General features: G+C 46.2%; 8 protein-coding genes across 10 annotated transcripts; 5 read left to right on the top strand and 3 right to left on the bottom strand.

Moving 5' to 3' along the window:
* The first annotated feature begins 33 nt into the window (after window positions 1–33).
* TERG_04547 (uncharacterized protein) lies at window positions 34–3,296 on the top strand. The gene is made up of 3 exons (XM_003235445.2): window positions 34–2,125; window positions 2,183–2,483; window positions 2,554–3,296. Exons 1-3 carry the CDS (start codon window positions 1,853–1,855, stop codon window positions 2,787–2,789), a joined length of 810 nt encoding a protein of 269 aa, XP_003235493.1. The 5' UTR covers window positions 34–1,852; the 3' UTR covers window positions 2,790–3,296.
* Window positions 3,297–3,511: 215 nt separating this feature from the next.
* Window positions 3,512–7,470, bottom strand: TERG_04546 (uncharacterized protein; the record flags this gene model as incomplete). The annotated part of the gene is made up of 5 exons (XM_003235444.1): window positions 3,512–4,432; window positions 4,499–5,302; window positions 5,362–6,236; window positions 6,297–7,095; window positions 7,249–7,470. 5 exons carry the CDS (start codon window positions 7,468–7,470, stop codon window positions 3,512–3,514), a joined length of 3,621 nt encoding a protein of 1,206 aa, XP_003235492.1.
* A 460-nt stretch (window positions 7,471–7,930) lies between these two features.
* Window positions 7,931–9,130, bottom strand: TERG_04545 (uncharacterized protein; the record flags this gene model as incomplete). The annotated part of the gene is made up of 1 exon (XM_003235443.2): window positions 7,931–9,130. The coding sequence occupies one exon, from the start codon at window positions 9,128–9,130 to the stop codon at window positions 7,931–7,933; it is 1,200 nt and encodes a 399-aa protein (XP_003235491.2).
* A 956-nt stretch (window positions 9,131–10,086) lies between these two features.
* On the top strand, window positions 10,087–13,453 carry TERG_04544 (uncharacterized protein; the record flags this gene model as incomplete). Its single annotated transcript, XM_003235442.1, has 2 exons — window positions 10,087–10,467; window positions 10,520–13,453. The coding sequence occupies 2 exons, from the start codon at window positions 10,087–10,089 to the stop codon at window positions 13,451–13,453; spliced, it is 3,315 nt and encodes a 1,104-aa protein (XP_003235490.1).
* Window positions 13,454–15,015: 1,562 nt separating this feature from the next.
* Window positions 15,016–16,452, bottom strand: TERG_04543 (uncharacterized protein; the record flags this gene model as incomplete). Its single annotated transcript, XM_003235441.1, has 4 exons — window positions 15,016–15,468; window positions 15,547–15,956; window positions 16,032–16,239; window positions 16,312–16,452. The coding sequence occupies 4 exons, from the start codon at window positions 16,450–16,452 to the stop codon at window positions 15,016–15,018; spliced, it is 1,212 nt and encodes a 403-aa protein (XP_003235489.1).
* Window positions 16,453–19,495: 3,043 nt separating this feature from the next.
* Window positions 19,496–22,815, top strand: TERG_04542 (uncharacterized protein). 3 transcript variants are annotated; one of them, XM_047749804.1, is made up of 4 exons: window positions 19,496–19,959; window positions 20,105–20,926; window positions 20,993–22,397; window positions 22,469–22,815. In XM_047749804.1, exons 1-3 carry the CDS (start codon window positions 19,925–19,927, stop codon window positions 21,225–21,227), a joined length of 1,092 nt encoding a protein of 363 aa, XP_047606313.1. In that variant the 5' UTR covers window positions 19,496–19,924; the 3' UTR covers window positions 21,228–22,397; window positions 22,469–22,815. The 3 variants fall into 3 exon arrangements, with proteins under 3 accessions (XP_047606313.1, XP_003235488.1, XP_047606314.1); XM_003235440.2 differs by having other exon boundaries at window positions 20,993–22,815; XM_047749805.1 differs by having other exon boundaries at window positions 20,105–22,815.
* A 1,852-nt stretch (window positions 22,816–24,667) lies between these two features.
* Window positions 24,668–25,855, top strand: TERG_04541 (SUMO protease ULP2; the record flags this gene model as incomplete). Its single annotated transcript, XM_003235439.2, has 1 exon — window positions 24,668–25,855. The coding sequence occupies one exon, from the start codon at window positions 24,668–24,670 to the stop codon at window positions 25,853–25,855; it is 1,188 nt and encodes a 395-aa protein (XP_003235487.2).
* A 604-nt stretch (window positions 25,856–26,459) lies between these two features.
* Window positions 26,460–27,360, top strand: TERG_04540 (signal peptidase complex subunit SPC3; the record flags this gene model as incomplete). The annotated part of the gene is made up of 3 exons (XM_003235438.1): window positions 26,460–26,602; window positions 26,698–26,771; window positions 26,837–27,360. The coding sequence occupies 3 exons, from the start codon at window positions 26,460–26,462 to the stop codon at window positions 27,358–27,360; spliced, it is 741 nt and encodes a 246-aa protein (XP_003235486.1).
* Between the last annotated feature and the right edge of the window lie 567 nt (window positions 27,361–27,927).

Raw genomic sequence — 27,927 nt, 5'->3', positions numbered from 1 at the left:
CTGATAGCTAACTAGTTAGCTATCTTGATCAGTACTGATATCGATAGCTACCGATATCGATAGAGGGGCGAGATAAGAGCTTCAGCTATGGCTAGCCGGCACAGGGATGATAAAAGTCAGATCCCCCGGCCACCAGACAGAGCTTGACGAGGGACATGTGTCGCTGCTCGCGCAGGAGCATCGCAACAACCATGATGAATGGGGGGAATTATGCGCCGAATTCGCTCCGTGAAACTTCTCTGGCATTGACTGTGAGTCATTTAAAGCCCTAACTAACAATTAGTCAAAGATCGCTGTTCCAGCCTGATACATCAACAGCATCCGTCTGTTCAGGCCATGTGGTACGTACGCGCAACACAAGACTCCGGACGGTGAAAGGAGTCGCAGCTGGTTCTTTAATGCCCCAGATGGAGGCGAATACTGAATTCCACAAGGGTGCAACAATATTGTCGGCACAGGTCGACTAGTTATCTGTCAACGACATCGACGACAGCGAAGATGGGAGAAAAAGTTTTCCTTCGTTCTAGCTAGGGTCCCTCCACTCACCACATGATGGACATGCAGCGCCTGCTCTCCTGAGGTAGCACAATCACATCCTTCATAAGAGCTACTGCCGAAATTCGATCATTTCTCGCTCTGATCGATCATGTTGGACAAAGAAAACATACTTGTTCTCGTTTCGCCCCTGCCAGCCAACCAACCACCCTTGTTTGCATGCAGAATTGCAAGGCCAAGACAGACCGCGGGGGAGCACTTTTGTTTTCCCTTTCCTTCCCGTCTTTCTATACCCATTATACCCATGGTACGATGCAAGGTAAACGGCTTTTTCAATGGGGCGGGTAAAAATAGACTCCAATCAGCCCTAATATAGCCCATGAAATGTACCTGATGCGAAAAATTTGCTACCATACAACCATGCATGGTGCCATCACTACAGGGCGGACATATGTCAACGTCGCCAAGTTATGCAAGATTAATAACCAATTTCTTTCCTTTTTATCCTGTTAGCCAATTTCAAAGGAAACCACTTGGCTTCTCGTTTCAAAAGTTGCAATTGCCGTCAACAATGCTCAAAAGGTCATGGGCTAGCTGTTGACCTCCTTCTCCAAACAAAAAGTCTAATTGGTGTCATTTTACTGCAAGTCAGTGGTATATAAAAAAGAAAAGAAATGCAACGGGCTGGCTGAATGGAAAATTAGAGCCCATCCATCTCTGCTGTAAAGCAATCCCGAATACCTCTACCAATTGGCCTAGGGACCCTTGCGTCTGAAAGTACCATCTGCAGCCAGCAGAGCTAGGTATAATCGCACAACATGTGATAGTAGCCTATGTGAAGATGCAATTTCATACCCCCTGAAGCTCTATATGATATCTAAATATAGCCCGCAAGATATATAACACATCTCCCACATCTCTTCCCTCATCCCCTTTGGCGTGGATTATACTCGAACGCCAGCCGTCATATCAATTCAATAATGGCTATCAGCCGGTCACACATACATGTCTATCCTTTTGGGCATGGTTTCTTTTGCCTCCAACGGAATGAAGGCGGATATCACAGCTCTTGTACGTGGGGGTATCCAAGAAACTGAATTGACATGCGCCAAGTGAGGTACTGAGCGGCACTAGCATGAATTTCCTGGGCCAACTAATCCGGCCCGTCTTTCATTGCGGTCGTGCATGTCTACAGCTTTATAGCCCTTGTTCCCCCACCCATAGCAGCAGTCGGATGCTCCTTTGTTGTATACTACATATCCCTTATATATACTGGATTCTACCCCCCTCGAATTCTGTCTGCTAATTCTCCTAACAAACCCTACAATATAATATACAATCCACCCTACGAATCACCATGGGTCCCTTGCCGTCTCTTTTCTCTTCCGAGTCGAATGATTCATGGAAGAAATCCTCTGTTGCTACCTTTGGAGAATTCGTTGGGACCTTCATGTTCCTCTTCCTCTCCTATACAGGATGCCAAATTGCCAATATGTCCGTGGACCCCAAGGATTCTTCGCCTGAACCTAACCCTACTGTTCTGTTATACATATCGCTTTCCTTTGCTACCGCCCTTGCCATCAATGTTTGGGTATTCTATAGGGTCACAGGAGGGATGTTTAACCCCGCGGTATGCTTTGATCGGTTCATTTATCTGGTAACTTCGAATGTTAATCCCTTGAGATAGGTATCCCTAGCTCTCGCTTTAGTCGGAGCTATCAGCCCTATCCGAGCAGTAATGGTATCTATTGCCCAGGTTGTTGCCGGGATTGCTGCCGCTGGAGTCGTCTCTGCCCTCTTCCCTGGGCCCCTGGTTGTCCAAACTAAGCTTGGAGGTGGGACTACGACCACCCAGGGACTGTTCATTGAGATGTTCCTGACCGCTGAACTTATAATCACCATCCTAATGCTGGCTATTGTCAAGCACCGTGCAACCTTCCTTGCTCCGCTGGGTATTGGATTGGCTCTTTTCATAGCGCAACTCAGCGGTTAGTCCAGAACTGCATATATGGCATTTCTTTACCTGAACTTCTACTAATATAGAATGTTGTTATCTAGGTGTTTACTTCACTGGTGGATCTCTCAATCCTGCCCGTTCCTTCGGTCCAGATGTTATTGTAGGAGGATTTCCCGGATATCATTGGATTTACTGGGTTGGTCCCTTGCTGGGATCTTTGCTAGCAACTGGCTTTTATCAAGCTCTCAATTTCCTACGCTATCAGAACGTCAACCCTGGTCAAGATTTTGATGGTATCGGATCCGAACTCATGGGAAATCCAGAACGTTCAGAGTGAATTTACTATACTTGGGGGCTTGCCCCATTAACCGGGCGCGAAACTCCTTCTCTTTGTTTTCCTTTGATCTCTTATACTGGTGATTTGTCTAGGCCGTACTGTTTTTTCAAGAGTATTCTGCTGGCTTTGAGTATTTTAATTATTAATACCGTTATTCATCTCGTGTCAATCTTCAACTCGACCAAGTCTATTACATCCTACAGCTCTCAGACATTTCGAAAAAGTCCTTAACAATATGTTATTTGGTAACCATTTATGATCTGTGTCACACTCCTTCATGTAGGCCCAAACGGCTGTTCTCACGGTAGGTAGGCTACAAGTCCAGAAAATTTACAAAAAAGAAAAGTAATAATCAAAGTGAAATAGGAACGGCCAGGCAATATTGACATGAGTAACTGGAGGACAGGAAAAAGCCGAGGAAAAGAAAATATATGAATGAAAGAGGGAGATGCAAAGAAAAGAAATCCAAGTAACGAACAGCTGTAAACCAAATAATAAGCGGTTATTAAAAAAAAAAAAAAAAAAAAAAAAACCAAAGGACCTAACTCCTCTTAGTTTTCCTTTTCTTTTTTTAGTGTTGTCATTCTTTTTTTATTTTTTATTCTTTTTTGTTGTTTTTTATTTTTATTTTTTATTTTTTATTTTTTTTGGTATTTTCGTTATCCTTTCCGGCAATTGGTGGACTACTGTAAGATGCCCATCTGATATGGTATAATATCCCATTATATTTCAGCCCGGAACTTAAGGGCACTCCCCCGAACAGCCGAGCCGATATTGTTTGGCCCCGGGCTAGATGGCCGGCTAGTGCCGTACTTGGGACTCCGGGGTTGCATACTTGTTGCGCGAGTCGACGGGCGGTTCTTTTTCATTTCGCGAATTTCCTCTTCCTTTCTCGTCAAGAGAGTCTCTCTCGTGGCCAATAAGGATTCTAACTCCTTAATACGAGCTAGTTGCATTTCCCCATCTTTTTTCATTTTCAATTCTTTAAGCCTGACTGCTTCGCCATTTGCTTTCTTCTCCAGCTCCTGGACTCTTTCCTCAAGCCGACGGGCCTCCATTGCCGACTGTGCAGCTGAAGTGGAGGCATTTTGGTATTGTTGACGGGTATATTCTGTTTGCGAACGTTCCTGTTGGACTGTCCGCTCGAGACTTGCCATGGTCTTTTCAAGCTTCCTGATTTCTTCACGAGACTTTTCCAGGTCAGATTCCAAGCCACCACCGAATTTGATGGTACTCCTTGCCGCTTCCAACTCGGTAACTAGCTCAGCATTTCGGTCCTTTAGTCTTGTTATTTCTTCTTTCTGGCGCTCAAACCTTGCCAGTGACTTTTGAGACTTCTCTTTTTCTATCTCAAGCTCATGTCGAGTTTGATGTAATAGATTATGTTTCGCTTCATAGCGGTATTGTAGAGCACCAATACTTGCTTCGAGCGTCTTCACTTTAGCTTTGCTATTCGTTAGTGCGTTACGGAGGGCTTCAATATCGACGGCAGACTGATTCGTGTGACTTTGTGTAGCGGAAGGGTTGCTATTTTGATCCGTTTGCGTTAGGTCTCTCACTGAATCACTAACATGTGTAATATCCTGAGTCGGCGTTATTCTCTGTCGTTTTGATGGATTGGTGCTATCACTAAGTTCACTCTCCTAATAAACACACCAGTCAATTTATTGTAATTTTCATATTATTAATAAGAGAGAAATGAGGCTTACCAGCCATCTCTTTTGCCGCGAAGCATTGGTAGAAGACATTGGGTCAAGCTCTGAGCCAGGGGTTTCACCTTGCCCTTCTATCTCCAATGCTTCCATAAACGGAAGCTTCCACGTCCTGGTAGCAGGGTTATCCATGACGTACATCAGAGTTTCTTCAGCATTCTCCTGGACACCAAGAGCATCGTCTTGTAGCTCTCCAGCTGAATCATTGCAAGCCAGTGTGTGCTGTACCGTCAAGCGAAGTCTAGTTAATTCAGTGCATTTGGGAAGGCATGCCTTGACATGCTCGACGGTATTGGCGATAATTAAACGGACAACGGGGACAAGGGTACTGTGACCCTGAGCAACCCTAAGCTTCTTTACAGATTCAAGGTTGACGTCAAAGGAGCTATCCAGGGCTATGATAAGAAACGGTGGTCTCGATGCTAGCATGCCCCGCTCGTCGGTGGTCGACCGTACTTCGAAGCTGACTTTCTCTTTGCTGAAAACAGCAGGAGAGTCTCCGTGTTCGCCTCCTGGGAAAGGCCCTTGATTAAAATTCTTACCCATCAAGTAGCGCTTGACTACATCAACGGTCCTCCCTGGTTTCGCCATTATGATAATGTGTAGGTCAAGTTCATTAGAGGCGTCAATAAGGTAACCAAGATATTGGAACTTTGAGCTCGAGTATTCAGCCCATAAAGCTTCTTTGGCTGTATCAGGAGAAGTTCCAGCAGCCTGGCTAGCTATGTTGATATCAGGGTGTGTCGTAATATTGTCAAGTTTCTCAACTAGAGTGGCCATTCTAGTGATCAGTCCTTGGCTCTGTGGAAGGGCCAATAGTTAGAGGATTCGAGCAAAGTAAGCTGGGAACGTAAACTTACATCTCCTTCAAGAGATCCCATTTCACTCGACTGTGGCGATGATTCCAAAAATTTTTCCACATACTTGTTCTCACCTTCCAGGGTATTATCGTATTCATCCTTCACCCGACAGTCCATAGACAGCGGTATGGCAAATTCCATCTCGCTAAGAGTCAGGACATTGACTTCCAGTTCCAATGCATCTTGGTTTTGCTCTTGCGGGCTAGATGCATCAAACTCGGTAGTCTCCGTTTGCACGGTTGACTCTAGAGCCTCAGGAACGGAGGTAACCTGCTCAACATTGTAATGCAAGGCTTGAGGAGTGACGAATGGAATGGGCACAGAGCTTGGTGCTTCGTTTCCAATGGCATTCGCAGTATCTTTGTCCAACTGTGAGTTGAGAGGTGAGATGATGTCTGACGCATTCGGTGGCGCAGATGGCAAGATATCTCCGGCAGAAGACGACGTCGTACTTTGGGGAAGGCTGTTAAGGGGCCTCCTAAGAGCACGATCGCTGTCCCACAGTTGCTTCATTTTCTCAGACACACTAGTTGCCCGTGTATGACGTTCTACTTCGGCATTTGCCGAGGCCCTAGAAGCATTGCTATCAGGCGGTGAGCTATTCATGGTTACCGATGCCGGCAGGCGATTAAGGTGAGGTTGGTATTCTAGGTTATTGCTTTTTGGAATCACTTCGCTAACCGTCCTCCGAAGAGTTCTGTTGTCGTTTTTTGAGCAAGAACTTGCGGCAGCTAATGGGGATTCCTCAATAAAAGAACGAGACAGCGAAGCCTTATAATACCTGTGCTGATTGACTTCACCTTGGTATTCCGACTTCGGAATTGACTGGCAAGATTCAGTCACCGTATTAGAATTGCGGAGCGGTGTCTGAAATTCTAATCAAACGTAAAATCAGTTAATCAGATACTCAATCAAGAAGAGGCAGCTGCGCTTACCAGGAAAGCTTTGATCAGTGACCTTACGGCTTATCCGACTGTCGTTTTCAAGGCTTGGTTCACCTATTTGATGGGATAGTCCCTCCAACCTATCTAGAATGGGCAATTGAGAGGGCGGGGTTTCCAGCACTTCGGGACCGAAAAGCTGATCGCGCAATTTGCGTTGGCTGTGCTCTTTGGAAGATGAGTGGGTAGCACTACTCGTACTAATAGTACCCTGCGATGGCTGATAAGTACGTGCTAGAAATTCAAGATTCTGATCCGTGTCCTGGCGAAGCTGCTGCGGAGGCGGTCCTCGTGTAGAAGTTAGTGTTCGCCCACGTAAGGTATATGAACTGGCAGTAGATTCCAGTACCCAAGTAGCAGCAGTAGAATCAGGTATACTGGATTCCTGACTATATTGATTGATGCGCCTGGGTGTTTGGGTATGATATGATGGTTGGTTCTCAGTCGAAGCGATACTTGAGCTTCCGCCTACACGGGCAGATGATTCACGGGATGCCTGGATGCTTTGAGACTGGGTTTCAGGGCAAAATATACTACCACTGGAAGCAGTTGCTTGGGACAAAGAAGGGATGGATGAGTTGAGGTTGGTGGATGATGGCTGTGAGGCCTCAATACTCTGTTGAGTAGAGATTCCTGGGGATGAAGAAGAGACGAAGTCTAGTGATTTGCGACGAGGAGTCTGACAAGTTCTCCTCGGCCTTTGTTCCTTGTACTGTTTTGCAGAGATATATCTTTTCTGCTTTTCAACTTCCCAGGCACGCACAGCCGCGTAACTAGCGCAGCTCTTTGGCTCCTATTAACCAAAAGCGTATGTTCAGTATAAGAGAAAGAGGTTTCAAAATTACTGAGGGCACGAAATAAATAAAGAAGCATCATAGATAATACGTCAATATATATATCTTCGCCTCGTCGTAGGGGCAGCTTTTCAAATGGCAAGCTCACTCACCCAAGTCGGTTCAAATGGACCCTCCCACGCGATTAAATATTTGCCACCAGACTCGTCAAGTATAAACTTGATTGGGTATTCCTGGCTACTGTAGACTGACTCTTCCCCGGGCAATTGAGAGGGTGAATAATTTTCTGAGTGCTGGCTGGCCGCAGTGCGACTGTCCAATGCTTGTGAACTGGAGCTGGATGGAGTAGTAGTACCTTTGGCTCCGGGACCCATCTTAGACTGCCGAACAGTAAAAGGAAGCCATGTTCATGTAAGCAGGAAAATAGAAACACGAGGTCTATAGAAATAAGACAGTTACCAGTGGCTCTGACGGTATGGAATTGCACAGAGGAGCCCGGCCAGTTATGCGACTGAGAGAGGAGAGAAGATGTTTTAGTGTTAAGCATCCATGGAGGTTCTTAAACCGAGAGTCACGTGGTGTTGGTTAGTTATGTCATGGACTAATTAGTTGCCTACTTTTTATTTATCACACCCAGGAAGCAATTTGACTAACACTAGTTAATTTACTAACTAGTGAGCGGATTCGTTAGTTCGGGGCTGCAGGGAAATACCCTTGTTTCACGCTTGGTTTTCAAGTACTTCCGTGATCGTTGATAGGAGGTTGTGGCAAAGTCTATGTTTTATTACTCTAGGGTAGTTTATCTTGCTAAGTTCGTAATATAGGTCACATTGTTTAATTCTTCTCCTCTGCTGCTTTCGATGCCTCAAAATCGAAACCAAGGTCTTCAAGTGTTAGACACGCTCTTCTATTTTCCCCAAGCGCAGCATATTCTCGCTTTATCAGGGTGAACTTAGATCTTATCCATCTCTCCTTTTCACCCCATCTTATTCCCCATTTTCCATGTCCGCCATTTGCCAGTCCGGGCCTTGGCTTAGCGCTTGCCACCCAATCGTGCATTTCGTTAAGATAATCAGCGTCAAGTGGATAAGCTAAGGCATGAAAGGCTTTCCCGGAGCCTCGTGCTTCAACATTGGAGTTCTCCCATTCATACATCTCCTTCTTCGAAGGTAAGTTAAGTCTCCCGGACCATACTCGAGCAAATGCAGCGCATTGATTCTCCGCTTGTACGAACGGGATCACCTTTTGATGTAGTCCTGGAAACACAAGTGTGGGCTGTTCAATGTAGAATAAGTGTTGATACACATGCAACGTCCTGCCACCATCGGAAACCACGGGCATGTCCAGCCCAGAGAGAAAGGGAAAGGAGTAAAGATATCCCGTGCAGAAAAGGACAACATCAACGTTCTCTATAATCTCACCATTGGAAAACCGGATTGCACGAGTATGAGTCTCCGGCGGCATAAACTCGGCAATTGGCGGGTATTCTTTTCGATCTGACGCTACGCCCGATAAGAGATAAGACTCCGATTTGACTGATGAAATGAGAGGCTGTTGGCAGACTTTGTTAATCTGCGCCCCAATGTCTAGACCAGAAGCAGAATTCCCAACAATAACAACCTTCTTGTCCTTATACGGCGTAGAGTCGAAATATAGCTTCGAATGGATTATTCCTTGGGGGTACGCTTCCTTCCATGCGGATATTCCAGGGATCGACGGTACATATGGCACATTGTAATGTCCATTTGCAATGACAACTGCGTCATATGTGTCGGTTTGGAATACTCCACTAACCAGATCTTTCCGGGTAACTGCCCAAGTCCCAAGACTCTTATCTTTAGGTTTGATGTCCACGACCTGCACCTGAAATTGAATAAGATGTTCAACATCCTGACTGTATTCTCTCAGATACTCAAGAACAGCTTCAAATGGTGGAAACAACTGAGTTCGGTCAGGAAATGATAAATCGGAGAATTGCATAAGCCCATGTGGTATATTAGTCTCAAGTCCATCATACAGTGGCGAAAGAAACATCGCCTCCTTTTTAGAAGACTTAGAGCCTCTATGCCAGAATGGTATTTCCAAAGGGGTATTCGGGTCTTCTGATGGGATAATATTAACGGCCTGGCCTTTACCTTCTGGTGGGGTCAAGTTCCACACGCCACCAACACGGTTTCTCTGTTCAAATATATCTATCTGCTCAAAGCATTGTTCGGCGAGAAGATATCTAGGCCTACATTAGCGACATACTAGATTCCTCATGGTAATAACGTACTTCGCGGCAACCAAACCACAAGCTCCCGCTCCAATAATAGCAACTTTCCGCACTGGTGGGGTTGCTCTTGTCATCTTGAAGATTGCTATGCTATGAAAACGAAGAGGGATAGCAGTATATAAGAAAGGTAACTTGTATACTTAGTTATAAGCCAATTGCATCTATTAACAGAATCATTTATACCATAACAAAATGCATAACCCCTTCGAATCGGGTGTGTGAATAAATCATGGTTGCACCCAAAACGCCGTAGCTTTCGGAAATGCTGCGCCTCTCTACAAAACCAGCCAATCAACGGTAACATCGGCATGTCATTCTTGCGGATGACTCATAAAGTTTAACGAGGAAATACAGAGAAGCCGGATCATTGGTCCAAAAGTAAAGATGTTATTGTAATTTATTTATTTTATCGGCTTTATTCTAAAGATAGTTAAAGCTTTAACTTAATCTCATGTGATTATATCACATGATTTTATTATAATCACCACTTACATTTACACAAGTAAGGGCTTAGTAAGTAGTTATTACTTCACGAATGGCGCTCCAAGGGAAGCACGGACCCTGACGCGGCTGTGAAATTCCAATAATCCATCTGGATGGAGCTACGTGAATATTTCGAGTAAACCTGGCAAAATATCTCCATAATATTCTTGTTATTCTTGATGTTTTTATAAGACCAGAGGCTTCACCGAATATTCATGGCGTATCGGCCAGCATGGATAACAAACCCACCGCAAGCGAATTCTCCGGTCTTGCGGTGACACCTATTGCCTCCCTTCTTCCCGACATCGGTTCCCCCGGAGAGCGCTACCTCCACGCGGTGGTGATTCTTCTTTGGCCCTTCTCATCTGCTACCAAGCAATTTCGCTTACTCCTTTCAGAACCGGATCCCCGTTTACGCGGTGGAAAAGGCCAGATAAAGGCGATATTTCGTGATAGTGCCGCCGAAGCTGTTGCGAAGTCCAGTATTGGAATCGGAGATACGATCTATCTAAGCTTACAAGGAGCTAAATGGAAGAGCAGTAGCCATGCCGACTCGGGACAATTGGAATATTCACAATGGGACTTACTATTCGGCGATAGAGTCCTTCTGGAGGTAGGCCTAGTTCGTCTGTAGAAAGAATTTTCAGTTACTAATATTTAAATAGGCACAACGTAACTCTATACCGTTGAGTATAGTCAATATCAAAGTCGGCCAATATGAAGGAGCAAATGAAGGGATTACGGAGCTACCGGTCACACCAAAAAGGCTATCCACTGGCTTTTCGAGCCCTATATCTACGATAAATCGAAGCTGGGCGTCGCCTGCTTTTTCCAGAGGATCAAACACACTATTCAGCTCGCCATTACTCGATGGCCAAGTGGAGGAAGATGGATATATACCGGGAAAGGGGAGAAAGAGAACAAGGTTCAGCCGGCCGAGCAGCGAGTGGGTGTTCGTGGATTCTGCACCCAGCCCTACGAAAGACGGTGATATATGGGACGATGAGAAATTAGAGGCAGAAATCAATAGCACAGATCAGTCACCAGGGGAAGCTATCGAAAACCGGCAGCCTTCGCCATCTCTGCCCTCTGAAAACTTCCTACCTACCAGGGAGAGCATAGAAGTCCATGAAACTGATACCCAAAATTCAATGGAAATTCAAAAGTTCCAACCTGCTGTTAATGCTGAATTCCCGACTCCAGAGGTTTCGAATCATCTAGGCATAACTCAAGCTATAGAGCATGGCACATCCTTGCAGCCGGCCGCAAAAAACCCAGGTACTGTCCTGGATAAGCAACCTTTACCTCTTGATACTCTCAATATACAGACTCCTCTACTCCATCCGACTACCTCTTCAGATACTCCAGCTCTTCGCAAATCTGGGGCGGTAGCTGGGACCTCAGGACACAATTCCATGGTACTTGTCGACTCCGTAGACCAAGAATTTCCATCCGACAATGCTGGTGCGTGTCTACAGGAAACTGCGGAGACACACTTATCTCCGGAGGACCACCACAATGAGGCTTTTGATCGCAATACAGAGGCAGAGTTGCCCCATGATGCGTCCAAGAGAGAACAACAGGTGACTTCTGATCATGCTACAGATCTACTAGCCGATTCCCATTCATGCACTGGACATTTGGATAATTCCGCTTCTACTGATACTCGCAGTTCCCCAGAGAATGTAACAGAAGATGCGATACCTCAACATAAAAATTTGGAGCTACTCTCCACCTACAGTGATGCTTCGTCCATGGTTTCGGTAGATAGGGAAAGAGACACGACGAGACCCTCTCAAGATGGACTTGGGGTATATAAGAGTAGCGGGAGCCCCGACAATAGATCTACTCCAGACGTCGAGCATTCGGAGAATTCTCCTTCGCCAGAATCTTACATTCAACACTCTGCCTTTTCAGATAGCAATGTTTCAAGTGATATCGGAAACAATAACGTTTCGCCGGCCCATCCAGCAACGGAATCAAATAAACAAGAGATCTTCGTTATATCTGATGATGAATCAGAAGTCCTTGACTCAGAAGGTGAAAGTACAGCTGAAGTACAGGCTAGCAAAAGCGTCAGTTCCTCTGCTTCCAGTGGCAGAGAATCTTCCTCGCGTTCTCCAACACCCTCTATTGAGAAACCCACATTGAATGAACGCGTGGAAGATACTACCCACAAAGATGTGTTGGAATCCCAAATTCCTAGCTCCACAGCCGATACAAAATCTGAGCAGCACTCCTCTTTTCCAACCTGGGAACATGACAACAGTGCAGTGAACCATGCGTTACATCCGTATATGGGAGATCAAGAAATGTCTATGTCATTTCCGCCAATTGCGGCTGATATTCCCCCTACAACTGAATCTGATTTCTCGCACCACGACCTTCGCCATTACCTATCTGGTGCAACGTGCCACCCCGGAGCTTCTCATATACCTACCGAACTTGCGATTTCTGCAGACCATCCGGGAAATCTACATGGAGAAGAACTAATGTCACATTTCCTATCGCCACAGCCCACTGACTTCCGCACTCCTGAAAATACCCATGTCTCTTGGGCCCATTTAGATCCTAGTCTACGCATCCCACATTTCCCAGTCCGGATGGACCCTAATTTACCTGCGCCAGAACATTCACAGTCCACGGAACACATACAGCCTTCTATTTCCGTTCTTGATTGTCACGCTAGTATTTCGAATGACCCCCACTGTTACGTTCTTCCAGAGCACCCAAGAGCACCCCTGCCCGATCCAGTGCAAGCTGAGGAGGCAAAGGGCACCCAGGTTCAAGTTCAGGTGACAGAAGTAAGCGATAATCGGTCTGACGAAGGCCCTGAAACTACGCATCAGATCCCTTCTGACGACCACATTTCTATTGAGCCCGCAAGTGAACCGACTACGAACCTAGAAATTTCCGGACTACGCACCCGGCTTTCATACTTTTGCCCACTTTCCCGCCTAGTCGAGAACTTTAACCAATTAGTCGATTGCATTGCTATAGTTGTTGATATCACCTCCGTTAGTCATGCAGGCAAAGGCGCTAGAGACTATCACATCAGCCTTAAACTAACCGACAAATCATCTGGAGGATCCACGACCACTGCACAAATATTCCACCGGGAAAAAGACGCACTCCCAGTTCCTGCAGAAGGAGACGCGATTCTTTTACGGAATTTCCGGGTTCAGAGTTTAAACCATATGATGATACTGAACAATATGGAAACAAGTGCATGGGCATTTTTTCCCCAGGACGGCGAGGTAGATGCCCAAGTCGATGGTACGCCAGTTGAATTCGGCACTGAAGAACAAGACTTTGCTGCAAATCTCAGCGAATGGTACAAACAAGAGGGCGCTGAGTTAGTAGTAAGGAATACCTCTCGCAATAGCTATCGCGAAAGCATTAGTGTTAGTGTCAGTAGCAGGTCGGCTAGCGAGGCTGGTAGCCATCTAAGGAATGCTATCAGAAAACGCCGACGGGAATCACGAATCACATACCATGAGTTACGAGACGGAAAGCGGTACGCAGACGTTGGATCACCTTCAGACAATGAGACCATCCACGAACTCCGGAACGGGACTTTGTATGCGCATCCTAGCTAACGTACAGATCCTGGATGATTATTGGCAGTCGTCAGTTTCTTGATTCCTAGGTACCCACCGCAACCTTTGAAATGGCTGTAGGTTGAATAAAAGTATTTTTGTTCGTCGAGGCACCGAATTTGGACTTTTTGCAGAAATTACAAGTGGGTAAAGTAATACCAATATTGGATATTTATAAATTGGTATTGCGAGTAAAAGACGTTGTATTAAATTGAGACAGCTTTTCAAAATGGATGAATATGGGGTGTTGTACTAGTAAATGGTACCATCCACCCATATGTTGGCGAAAGGATAACCCTTGATGGACTGTTGAAGCCTTTCCGCTCGCCTGTTAGTTGACAAGTGCGGCACTGCTGGTCACAGTGATTTCTCTCGAAGTCGCCAGTTCACTGATGAGATATATAATCTAAAGGGCCCATGTAACAGTTGCCAGGGTAGCGAAAGCTCTGATGTCAGGCAATATTACTCGGCTCCGTTTAAATGGCGACGTCCGCTTACCCTTTTCCATTAATCTTGCGATTACAGGGTGCCTGAGATTGTCTCCCATTTCTCTCTGATTGCAAAATGCTCGACGCGTATATTTATCTTGACGAGGACATAATACGTATTACTTATATCACAGTCTATTCAGCAAGAATCTAAATTCGCAATGGACGTCTGTTAGCTATCTTTAACATAGCAGACATATCACCGCTGGCGCCAGGGTGAACACGCATGTCAGACTTTGCCATTTGATCTCCAAGCCCCTCCAGCAACGTAGAGCATTGATCCACGAGTGTAGATGCGGCTGAGCACATCAGATTACCAGAGCTGTCTAATACGTATCATCATCTCATGCGGCCCTTGCATCCGAGACACCAAGTGGGTGAAAGAAAAGGGGCTTAGGTTGCTTACAAAAATGATAGTGCCAATCGAGCTTCCTTAGGATAGGTAGAGTAGAAAGCTACCGGATGAAAATGAATTATCCATACCGTGCTATCATGGATATATATCATAAACATGAGTCCCAGACGCGTTCATCTGGTTGTCCCTACTAGAAGGTCATCAACGGGTCATGGAAGCTCGAGAGAGCCCTCGTGCTGATGGTTTTATAAGCGGGCTTTGCATCGATCTGGACGCACACATCGGAATCGCCAAAGCAGTTAAGATAAACAAAATGTGTTGCTGCAACTAGCGATGATTTGAGTTGGTGGTCGTTGAATATGAAGAAGAAAAGAAGAGAAATAAGGCGAGGGAGAAAAAGTTGAAGATATCAAATCCCGCTAACAAATTACATAAGCGAGTGAAACAGTGCAAACTAACCGTTTTGCGTGACCCTGGCAAACTTGTCCATATTACATAAGCATGTCACTGATCCAGCGTAAATTTACCGCCTTGGCGCGGGAAGAAGCATCTCGTTATCTCATTTCGACGTCCATTAACTATTAGCCGTTTAAAAAGATATCTAGGTACACATCTAAATAAAAATATCCCTGCCCCGTCGAGGGATGAAATGAATAAGAGGACCATCAATACGTCACATCATCAAACATGCAATTCATCAAAAATAATAAAAGGTGACTCTATCTCAGTCCCAATCCCAAAGCAAGTTCGATGCGGTCCAGAGCTTCATGCAACTGATTTGGTTCAACAGAGAAGGACATCCGTACCCATCCTTTCTCCTTAAAGGTCTTATGAAAGCTTCCTCCAGCGTTGTTGACCATGACACCTGCGTTCTTCAGGTGCTGCACGATCTCCATTTCCTCGTCCCGTGACCTTGCGTTGGGTGCAAGACGGGCGAATATGCTTAGGCCTGCATTAACGGGGATATATTTGATACCATGTCGCACAAAGAAAGAGGTGATGAGCATATAGCATTCGGCTAGGCCGGCAGAGTTGAGAGCAATCAAGATGGGTAGCCTGGGGCTGGAGAGGAGAGAGGTTGCAAACGCCAATGATGCTGGTGTTATTCGGGACTTTGGTGTATTGATAAGCCCACGGATAAGTTCTTTGTTGCCTTGTGATACCGTACAGCCCTGTGGTTCGGCTGCTATTAGCCTTTGATTCTCTTTTGTTTGGAGTAAAATTTTGCTTTCTTTGAGGGGTTGACATACCACTTGAACACCGGTTGTTCCAAAATCCTTACTAATACTCCATATAGTGTGAATCCTCGATAGATCACACCCCAATGCCCGCGCATTTAAAGCTAAAGCTGAGACAAATGGAACAGGGTCCGATATTTCTGCACAAGAGAAAGATGTGAGGGCATAGACTTCGTCGGAGATGAAGTGGATGCGTCTCTGTTGGCAAAACTTAAGGGCAACTTCAAGAAATTCTTGCGGGTAACATTCACCAAATGAGCTGCTCATATTCCTTAAAACCAATGCCTTCACTTTGCAAGGTGCGCTGTCGATGGCGTCGTTCAAAACTCTGAGAAAATGGTGGGCTGTTCCGCAGGTGTTGGTGTTCACCGTTACCATCTTAACATCGGGGTAAGAATAATTCATCTCGATGTCCGAGTCGCCTAAGCGATGAATATCCTGGTTAGCATTGGCTCATTCTATGTTTCGCACGTATCAATTCTGCCCAGTCAACTTACCCCATTGGGGTCCGGGTATAAGAACACCATCGCCGGCATTACAAATATTATACAGAAGTGCATCGAGGCAGCCAGCTGCGCCCGGAGCAGTAGCAATATGTGATCGACTGACTGGAATACAAGGGTTGAAGTAATTGTTGAAGAGCCTTGCCAAACACTCCAACAACAACCTTGAATCTCCAGTGTCATCATGTGGGGAAAAATGATGCTATCTCAATGTTAGCAACAACGAAGCTTAAAGCATTGATGCATCCATCCAGTGTATGCACAAAAGATATACCTGAGAATCATGTGTTTTGGCAGTCTTGACAATGTCCGCAAGCTCATCCCGTAAAAGAAAATTCTCCGTTCTAGACAGGTCGATGATGCTGGGTCTCATATAACCATTGCAAACGTCTGTTGAAGAGGGTATAAACGGCATTTTCGAGGAAATTTTAACTCTAGCGCAGGTTGCTGAAGATAATGTTGATGTTGGTGAAGGTGAAGACAGCGGTTTCGAATTATTCTCAAACATCATTCTCGAGGTTCCTTCTTGCCCGCTCTTAAATAAATCGATATGCTCCGCAACTTGGTATGAGGACCGCTCAGGCACTATACTTAGCCGCGATGACACGGCTCAAATCGAGGATTGGGTATGAGCGAGGGGGAAGAAAAAAAAAAAGAAGGACTGGAAATGGCAAACAAGTTGAGTTATACAATTGCAATGACCGCTTTGGTGCCTTGAATTATTATTATGTCGGACTTTAAGTGAGTAGAAGGTTGGGAAGAACCAGTATGTATGGCGCCGTTTCTAAGCTCGACAGCGAATGCGTCTCATTCGACCCGGAGTTGCCTGCTTAGCGGATAGCCCTTTGCGGTACTCGGCCTCCTTGGTGTGTTATATATATGTGGGCAACGCATTGTTATGGTATGGAGCCGCAGTCCGCACTCCGGGTTTCGTTTGACGAGAGCTTATACGCTGAGAGTAGATGCAAGTAAAAAAAAAAAAAAAAAAAAAGGCACAGCAAGAGAACGGAGAGGGACGGACACATCGCCGAACAGAGGAACAGGCGCTGGTTTGTAAGGTGCAAGATGCAAGGCCGTGAGGGTTATTGCTTTTTCGACTACCATGCGACAGGAGCTCTTGGTCATCAAACTAGCCGGAAAAGGGCGCTAAGACAAAGGTGTCTATCCAACCACCTACTTTTTTGGGGAAACAGCCAGCCCGCCGTTATCTCCGCCACCAGGAAGAGGCCTGGTGGTCACTCCTTTGTGCACGGCAGTCTAGTGGGCAAGACTGACCTGCTGTTGGCCTTGATTTGCGTACTTGCATGAAACCGTTTCCTGATATCGTCATATATATAGCTAGGCAAGTGGCAGTGGTTGCATGATAGTTGGCAGGTTGCCACGCCAATATATAAGTAACTATCATATCTATCCGGCCTTGGTGAAGTAGCCAAATGAGTCCACGTTTGTATACTCCGTACGGAGTAAGCTGGTGCTAGACATGTTGATCGCGAGCTCTACCAATCGTGTCTTCCAGAAACAGATGGCTGTTCGGACCAATCTAGAGTGGGCGGAAGTAGCTACGGCTCATCCGAGTTGTTCCCACCCCATGGTTTGATGGCCGCTCATCAAGTCCAAGAGCCAGGTAGCCGGCATGAACTAGTCAAGTCAAATAATCGTGCCAACACCATTTTAACCGTCGATTTCGCTTATTCGCAATTGTGGGAGAGTCAGCGGCCCCCTCCCGATGGGGACTTCTCCGGATCTTGTCTTCACTGTCGCCGGTTCTCTATTTCGGTTGTGTCTCAGTATCTCAGTAGATATCTCAGTATCCCAGTGTCCCTGTATCTCTGTATCTTGTATCCGTCTGGGCGTCACCCGGCGCAAACAACAAAAAAAAACGCGCCAGAGGGCGGCAAGCCATCCGCTTTCCCTTTTGAGTTGTGGGTCCCTGCCGCGCTCTCACCGCCCAGCGGGGGCAGAAAAAGCAAGATGCGAATATCACAAAACCCCTTGCGAACTTCCGCATTGAGTAGTCAGATCTCGCTCTGCGCCAGTAAGAAAGCAGCATCTGCTCGCCTTTTCTTCCCTCCAGCTCGTCATGCTTCGCTGCATATAGCGCATACATGAAACCGATGAGGCTGTTCGACCAGGTGGGTTGCTGCCGCTCGACGCGGAAGGCCAGGGTGCAGAGGACAGAGTACAACATAGGCATGCCTGACTGCAGAGCATCCATGTACACACACATCCAAAGGCGGCGTATGAGACCAGACTGTGCATTGCGCCCCTCTCATTTTTCCCCGCCCTTCCATCCCCTCACGTAGTTAGTCATCCTCGAATCGGATGGGAAAGCAGCAGAGGAAAAAAAAAAAAAACGTGTTGACATTCGTTAGTTATCTCGATCTGGTCTTGATGCCACGCGGCGGCTTTCGAGGTCCCATTCCGCCCCCCGAAGATGGCTCCGTTCCGCAGATTTTCCGTAGGATCTCCATATTGGGAGAATGCAAAGGATACTCAGTATCTGTACTCTGCATCTCTAACTAACCGGCTATACCTCAAATTGCAAATCCGAGTGTTTGGTGTTTGACGCGGCTTGTATGAGGTGTGCCGAGAAACACACGGCAATATATGCCGCTATAGCTACGGAATAGCTGTGGCCTTGTTGGTTCGGACTTTTGAAGAGGGCGGACGTTAACGGGCTTCGTCATTTCGGCATCTGGATTTATGCAGGATGGTGTTTGAGCCAATTCACCGTTAATCACCAGGCATAGTCGCTTGACAGGAGAGACGGTGAAGTACACGAGGCTTATGTAGAGGCGCCAACCTTTGTCCAAATTCGTACAATGCTTAATGTCCTTCTCCTTCTTGGTGTCTGGTTGTCAGCCGACCATTGGTTCCCGGATGTTGGGGAAGGGGGAACAGAGTAGGTCCCGCTATCACTTTGTCGTGTCTGGAGATCCCATCAAATTCTACTAGTCTCTGGAACTTTCGGGGATGCAGAAGGGAGGGAGCTAGCTTTACGAGCTGTCCATTCTGCCCGATGGGATGGTTGACATGTACGTGAAATCTCGCCAGCCAATGACAGAACAGCCATTTTGCTTGCTTGGCCCTGTGAACAACCTAACTGGAGAAACTCTGGAGTATTCCAACTCGCCTGGGGGGGGTTGGAAAAAGCCAACTTACTATCATTATATAGATCAAGTATGACGTGCGCTGCCGTTTGTATACGTCCTTGACACTTCTATCTCTACCGGCAACCAACAACACTTCCCAGGTAAAGACGATATGTCTTCCCTATGCAAGGCCCTAAGTCCGTCTAGACAAAACACCAGACAAGATCCCGCACCGGGCATATCCTCCTATCATTATCAACCGTCCTTGACCGTCAATGAACTTGAGACCCTTTCAGTGGAATGGCCGTTTGAGGCTGCGTCACGCCATCATCAAATGATGCAAACAATCATCTCTCTTCGCGGCCACAAGGAACGCCGCGTGGAAAATGGAATAAAATAAGCGCTAGGCACGTGATATTCTAACTACATTAGGACTAGATTTGAAAGTAAACGCGCGTGTAAAATTGAAATGCGGCAAAAGCTTGATTCGTTCAACTTTCTCCGCCATCTTTTTCTCTCTCTTGTATCAGGCAAACTCCTAGCTCAAGCACATTATTCATTTCTACGATTCACGCCCGCCCCAGCTGCTCGCCCTATCACCTACTCTACCCTCTGCTAATCTTTACGCTTCTTATCCTGGTCGCCGCCCGCACATCCTCTTGACACACTCCTCGCTTCACAATTCTCGCGCAACAACGAGCCTAGGAAATTTTTTTACCCTTCCATCGACTTCTGCGCGGCCACTCCTGCTCGCCCTGCATACTCAAACTATCATATCCTTGACTAAGTAAGCCAATGGAGAACGCTAATTTATGGACTCGAAGATCTAAGTAAGTGTCCTATTCCACTCCCCTCCTCGCACAAATTGGGCCACCCCCAGTCACGTCTGTTGGATTTCTGTATCGTCATATATTCCAATGTGGGGAGAACAAGTATTAATCTTTCTTTGCTTTTTCTCCTTTTTACCATCTGTAGCTCTGCAAAACTCTCCCTATCGACCTCCAGCTCTGATAGTAAAGACGGTGCCGGAAAGTTGGATTCATCTCGTGGTCGCTCCGCAGGCCGCTTCGACGGCTCGCACCCTCGCTCAAACCCATTCAACGCCATATCGCCTCTCTCTTCTACAGTCTCCTCCCCCTCCGTGGCCGCATCATCTGCCTTTGGGCTGGGCTCAGGCGCCTTCGCTTCATTCGGATCGACGGCGAAGTCGTCTAAGACCGCCAACTCCCCTGACGCTATCGCTGGTAAACAACAAGGCGATAAGCGAGATTTACAAGCCGACCAGGAAGGCGGGGCTTGGAAACCAGTCAAGTCAAAGGCATCTTCGTCTTCTCTTGACAAGTCCGCGTCTTCGGCCAATAAGGATAACGGAGTAAGGGAGCTTCCGCTTAAGTCTACGTGGATTGTCTGGTACCGTCCTCCGACACCCAAGTACTCTGATTATGAGAAGTCCACTATCCCTCTCGCCTCTATATCTTCCGTCGAGAGCTTTTGGACCGTTTATTCACACCTCAAACGACCTTCCTTGCTACCGACTGTGTCGGACTACCATATATTCAAGAAAAACATTCGTCCTGTATGGGAGGATGAGGCCAATAAAAGGGGCGGCAAGTGGATCATCAGGTTGAAGAAGGGAGTTGCGGATCGATATTGGGAAGATCTACTCCTGGCAATGATCGGGGACCAGTTCGCCGAGGCAAGCGATGAGGTCTGCGGTGCGGTCCTCAGTGTCAGGAGTGGGGAGGATGTTTTGAGTATATGGACAAAGATCGATGGTGGCCGCAACATCAAGATCAGGTATGCTACATTTAATTCCGCCCCTTGTTTTGGCCGTAGAAGATGATGGCTCACATCGATGCACAGGGAAACCATTAAGCGGCTTCTTGCCTTCCCCCCAGATACAAACATCATCTGGAAGAGCCATGATGACAGCATTGCACAGAGATCAGCTATAGACCAAGCGCGCCTGGATAAATCCAGCGGCAATTCCGGTCACCACCACCATCACCACCATCACAACCAAGGAGCTGACCGCCGCCGCATCACCAACCAGGAAGATTCCACTACCGAAAGGGGTAAGAATACCACGAACTCTTAAGCAGGAACTCTTTTTAGTTGCTCCAGCAGGCCCGATGTACACTACTTTTGTTTAAGTGCTAAATTCTATTCACCGGCATACCCCCTATATGTCTAGCCTATTATTATCCTTCCTCTTACCTTCTCCTCGTTCTTTGACTTGTTCTTTGACCTGTTCTTACTTTTCTTCCGCCTATGTTTCTTCTCTTGTTTTATCATGATTGATTTAATGCCTATTTCGAAAACCACATCGAGATATGGCAAATGCTTTCTTCTGGGTTCCTGGGTTCAATCATTTCAGCATCATGGGTGTACTGTTTTTTTGCAGAAATGGTCAAAGCCAACTGGTTTTACGGCTTACCTCCAGCCTTTCCTCGTAGTCACTATAATTATATGCACCTGTAGCAACATACACACTGGCAGCCCTTCTGCAGGCCTTTATCTCCAGCTTTCATTCATATCTTCATCTTTGTTCAGGCAGAAGAGGCCAGCAAACCATGCGCTTATTGGTGGCGGATGTTTGGTCTATCAAACCCTAAAAACTGTTGCGCCTCTGGTCAGTTATCGATAACTCAGTTCCAGCACCTCACAAACAACCTCTTTTTATATTCACTCCCTTCTACTACCACATTCATTGTCCAGATATTCCATCTGCCTATACTTTGAGTGGTTTCCACTGTTCATTCACAGGAATAATGGTAGTCGAAACTTATCGGCCTTGAATAATAACTAATCGTGAAAGGCTGGGTGATGGTTCCTGGAGCTTCGCTACACAGTCACTGCACCTCAGCTCATGATAAAAAGCGCACACTTATGCCTCGAGAGAGGGCAATCATCGTCATAAGAGAGGGTCAAGAACCGTGTTGAACCCGTGTGACACCGTACTATAGGAAGGGTTAGTTTTATTCCTCCGGTCCCCTTCGCATAGCCCGCTCATTTGCTACTCGAGACTCTTTTCTTTTCTAATACATGAACTAACCATTTACTACCTGCTATCAGGATGCCAGAAGTCCTGTCGAATCTTACTTCCATATTTGGACACAAGAAGAAAGCTGTTGGGTAAACAAAGCTGGTTACCAACCTTTTGAGTGGTTGGAAGTGGAAGCTGATAGATGGGGGTTTCCGGTCGCAAGCTGAGCAAGGATGAAAGAAAAAGCTATAGGGATGAGCAGCGCCTGCTACAAGGTAGCCAGTACGTTTTATGCTTCCATTTTGTTTATTCAGAGAATGTGATTATAATGATTTGCTAACTCCTCATTCCAGACTGACAAGGGACCGTCGTGCAATTCCTATCCAACCAGGCTCGATCGCGAAGAAACACGAGACGTTTAAACCCACAAATACCATCGGAGTCAGACCAGGGACACGGGTAAATCAGTCTTCGTCGGTGCCGAGTCTTCCTTTCTCCAGACCCAAACCTTGGGAACTGGATAGTTCTACGGTGATACCAGATTCAGATGAAGAGTTTCCTCCACCAAGAAAGCGATTGAAACGAGAAGTCCCCGAAATAATTGACCTCGAGGAGAATGAACAGTCGTTGGCCGTTCCAGAAACTTCTTATACCAAAATTATGGTTGAAAGGTCTCCTTCGCGAAGCCCAGTCCAAGCACAGAAAAACATACCACAAATCATCTCGAAATACGGGCGCACTGCAAGTCCGCGCCGAGAATCCCCAGCCCCTGTGACTCCGAAGAGTAAGCCATGGACTGGTCGCAGAGCAGATGCATTCTCTGATTCAGAAGACGAGAAACCTAAAAAACGATCAAAACAAAAGCAAACACATGCCGCCGGTATTGACTTCAAAGATAAGTCTACCGCTCACAATAGACCCCATGATCGAACTGTCCCTGCGGTAGTGGTGGGAGTTCCAGATCCGGCAATGATACAGTATTACCCGAAGGAAACAGAGAAGAGAGTGAATTGCCGTTCCTCCCGAAGCGATGATCGGCACATTGATGATCTAAGGGAGAGCCCGGATGAACTTCAAGGAAACAAGACCGTTCCGGATACTTGGAAAGAGCACAATAGTCTCAAAAGAGAAGTTTCACCAAGCAACATTCGTCACACCAGGTTTACCAGCACCGCAGACCAGAAAGCCACTCACCAGCCAACAGAGAAGAAATCGAAAGGGAAGCCATCACTAGTAACCTTTGACATCAGCGTGTTTCGTTATGGCGACTTCTCGGCAAAGCCGGTGTCCCGATTAGCTTACAATGCAGAGACTCAAAAGTTTCTTGTGGTTCCTGCTGGTGATGATGTAGGCTCTTCGAAGGCCCGGTCATTTGACATATTGAAGGCAATCAAAATGGATTATAGCGAAGTCAATTGCGGCAAAATTCGACTCTCTTTTCCAAGGTCGCAGAAACCAGGCCTTGAATTTGCTAATATTGAGTTTCCCAGTGATCAAGAGAGGGAGAGATTCTGGAGATTTCTTCAAAGAAGGTCACCTTCTCTTAAGCGGCACTCAAGGAAAAGGTATCTATTAACCTTATGAGCGAGCTCCTTGTAGGAATTATGTGGCTAATCAAGCGTTATTAGAGAGTATATGGAGGGCCTATTTCTGGAGTCCGAACAGCCCCAGAAGAATGTAATAACGATGGATAAACAAAATCTCCAGAAATACAGGGCGACGGATACTGAAAGCGAGATGAATGCACCAAGTGCTTGGCCGAAACGATTGAAACTGAGTGATTGCCTTAGAAATGGTGTCCAGCCTCCTTCTAACCGCTCCATTGAAAAGTTAAGCCACGCTCACCCATCCCCGAGCCGTGCTGAATCCTCTACATCTATTCCTATTAAGACATACCAAATTCCAACTCCTGTTCGAAAAACACGATCATTTTCCCGGAAACAAAATGTTGAAATCGAAAGGTATGTTATATATCTTCTATCCTATCACTAAAAGGAGTAGTTGCTGAGTGTTACCTATATTTTCAGTGACAATGAAGACGAAACAAATACGGGTGCTTCCATCCTTGACATGCCGGGTAAAAGGTGGCAGAAGTAGGTAATCCCCCGATATACAGTATGTGGAATCCGAACTTACCATAAATTAGTCCTCTTGTATACCCAGCAATTGGCAAGAAGAAGGCTGAGGTGGGAGAACACGACTTAGACCGACTCAAACCGCATGAATTCTTAAACGACAATCTCATTGGGTTATATATTCGTTTTCTCGAGCATCATCTGGAACGTCAGCACCCTGATTTATCGAGACGGATATATTTCTTCAATTCTTATTTTTTTGCAACCTTAACGAATACCTCTAAAGGCCAGAAAGGGATTAATTATCGGGGTGTTGAAAAATGGACAAGATCCTTTGACATATTCGCTTTTGATTATCTGGTTGTACCAATAAACGAGAATGCCCATTGGTACGTGGCAATTATCTGCAATTTGCCAACCTTGCTTTTACCAAAGGTGGATAATCTCTCTACTTCAGAAAGTATCGAAAAAGACGAGATGCAAAAAACACAGGGTGCTACGGAAACAAACGTTCTCGACGTACCACCTGAAGTTGGAGGATCAAAGCCGGATGTTGACCACTCACCTTCTGATGCTACTAAGGAAAACCAGGTCCGAGAATCGTTCACTTCTATGACCCTGAAAGATGATTCAGCAGAGCCTCATTTTTCTGGCGATGATAAGGAAGTTGAGCATCCAGAAATCGAAGAATGGCCGGACGAAGATGAGAACCCAGTATCCCACCTCCCTTACAAGAAGGAAGCAGCATTATCATTGGAGAAAGCTATTGAGCCTGTAACAGATTCTTTCAAACCTTCGAGGGTGCCTGAAGCGGAAGTTGCTTCCAAAACGTCCAAGGCCGCAAAGAAGCGTGGTAAAAAAGGTCGGAACCCAGGCATTCGATACAACGAAAGCCAGCCCGCTATCATTGTTTTTGATTCGTTAGACTGCCCACGGCGCCCTACTATTGGGATTCTTCAGGATTATCTTGAGGAGGAAGCCAAAACAAAACGGTCATTGACCATTGACTCCAAAAGAATAGTCGGATTGAATGCAAAGCAGATACCGCATCAGCCGAACTTCTCTGACTGTGGGTTGTATCTACTCGCATATCTTGAGAAATTCGTGCGGGATCCAGACCATTTCGTGAGATCTGTACTTCGCAAGGAAATGAACAAAAATAAGGATTGGCCAGCCATGAAACCAGGTTTATTTCGCTCTCGCTTACGCAAGTTTCTCTGTCAACTTTATGAGGAGCAACAGGCACTGAGGGATGGAAAGCTGGGAGAGAACCAACCGCTTATGGCTGATGCAAAGTCCTTGAACATTCTCCTGGTCAATACCCCGGTGGAAGGTAGCCCTGCTACTGACGAGGATCGAAAGGAGTCTGATGTACCCAAAGCCTCCCCAAAGCCAGCAGCCAAACATGCCGGTTTAGACCTTCCGGTGACACCTACTCGCTCATCACCTCGCCGCCTTAGAAGCGAGAAAGAAACCCCGAAGACACCAGTAGCTAGCACCGTTCCTTCATCCAGTGATCTTATGCTCCTAAGTTTGTCTGATACTACCTCGAAGCAGGACAAGCTTGATGAAACCGAAAAACCTAGCGGGGAAACCATTCAAGTCCCTATGACACCGCCTCCAAGGAAGCCAAGTGCTGCGGTTTCCAGATCGACCTTTCCGTGATAGGCCTTTGTCTTCACTATAACTAACCAAATTTCATCTCCTCACTCCGTCGATATCTTTTAAATTTTTTTTTTTATTCTTGATTTCTCTGTTATTACGTTCCCCTTGCATGGCATACAGGTCTCTCTTCCTTCTGTCCTCTCCTTTGGTATTGTTGTTTGTTATATTGTCCAGAATATCTCTGTTCTTCCCTTTCGAATGATGCTTTCCATGGCATACTCAGGGACTGCATTCGAGGCGTTCATCCTGGGTTGAGACCTTTTTCACTTCCCGCAGGAGCAATGGGAGGCGAAGATTATTGTATTAGCGATGTAACGAGTTCTAGCTCCTGCTTACCATTGTTATTTTCAGTCGATATCTTACTGTCTACCATCGTTTTTCAGTCTATATATCCATATCAGGTTTTGCGTTTAGCATAGAAACTCTCCAGCTTCAGGGCTGAAATTCAGTCACGTGACAGAATATAGACGGCCGAGCGCCTTGCTAACTAATAACCCCAGTTTGTCAATCTTATCTGGCCTCATCTGGAGCTTTGAAGAACAGCCATAGCCACGAAGCTATCCACGGCCCAGTGGATGTAAAACGGTCGTTCCAAGCTGCCGCAATGCATTCAGTTTCCACCCGCTTTCAGAGCGTGTTTGGATTTCTGACAACGGTTGCTCTTGTGTTGGGCGCAATTATTGCCGCTTCGGATTTCCTCCACCCAGCTGAGCCTACCACCAGCATAAAGGTGTCGAACGTACAAGTGTATGTCAAGCCAATGGTCTATCCTGCAGGAGGAATTCCATTGGTCATATTCTAATAGCTAATATACCGATTGCTGTGCTAATGTTTGCATTTAGGGTCAAGGGAAGGCCGCACTACTATGCCTCGAGACGAGAAGAATATGCGCAAGTCAAGTTTGATTTAGACGCTGGTACGTTTATTAATATGATTCAAACCGGATTGTTCTGAGCCTGATAACTGAGTCATTCTCTTCAGACTTGACCTCTCTCTTCCACTTCAACACAAAGCAAGTTTTCGTCTACGTTCTAGCTTCATACCCTTCTGCCTCAAACCAGTCGCAAACGACCGAAGCAGTAATATGGGATAAAATCATTCCAGCTCCTGTATCGCCTTACTCGCTCGAATCCCTGAAGTCCCGATTTTTCCCAGACGCAAAGGCATTGAAGTCGAAACGAAATATCTCCAAAAGCAAGGCCAAAGCTAACACCCAGGAAAATGTCGTACCTGGGAAACTAAAGCTCCGAAACCAGAAACCAAAATATCAGATAACTGATATCTCGGGATCAATAGCGGAGAAGGAAGGGGTGACACTGATCGTTGGATGGAATGTGCAGCCCTGGATAGGCTCGTTACGGTGGAGCTCGAATACAAACATGGAGAAGAATGTTGGCGGGCTTTTTGGAAAATTGTTTCTTCAGAACGCTGGCTCTAAGGGAGCACTTAGCGGGAGGAGCAAACCATTTAATTTCCCGGCTTTGAAGAAGCCAGCTACTTCTTGATTTCCCGGGTATCTTGCGTGGGTAAACCTCTAGAGAGTATATTTAATACAGAAGTTGCAGTATATTCTCCATTATACCCTTCTTTCTACCGTCATCCTAGCTGTTAAGGGCTGAATCTCCAGACGGGTATATTCTGACCACATCAGGCAATGGATCAATCTCTATCTGACATATTTGGTCAGGGTTTTAACATGAATAGAAATAGAAGACTTATACCATTGAATTGCCAATAGAGAAACGGATTAACAACAAAGGCTGCTTATAAAGATATTAATAGTGGTACACGCTGCCCAAGCCAAACGGGGGGAAAAAATAACAATGGCTTCTACTACACCAACTCCTATCTGTCTCTCGTCCAGACGTCATCCACACACACACACTCCAGAAGTGTATAAATTAGGTCCAAGTCACCTTCCATATTTATTATGCCGGTTGTTGGCCGCCGTTAGTAGCAGGAGCTTGAGTGGTACTTGTACCATATCCTTGCGGCGTGGGAGATTGTTGCTCAGAGAAATGGTATCTTTCGCCGCCATTCAAAATCCTTCTTGAAAAGATACCCGGTGGCTT

This window comes from Trichophyton rubrum (genome assembly GCF_000151425.1).
Source record: "Trichophyton rubrum CBS 118892 genomic scaffold supercont2.4, whole genome shotgun sequence".
Lineage (NCBI taxonomy): Eukaryota > Fungi > Ascomycota > Eurotiomycetes > Onygenales > Arthrodermataceae > Trichophyton > Trichophyton rubrum.
This window is presented reverse-complemented; position numbering and strand designations above follow the sequence as displayed.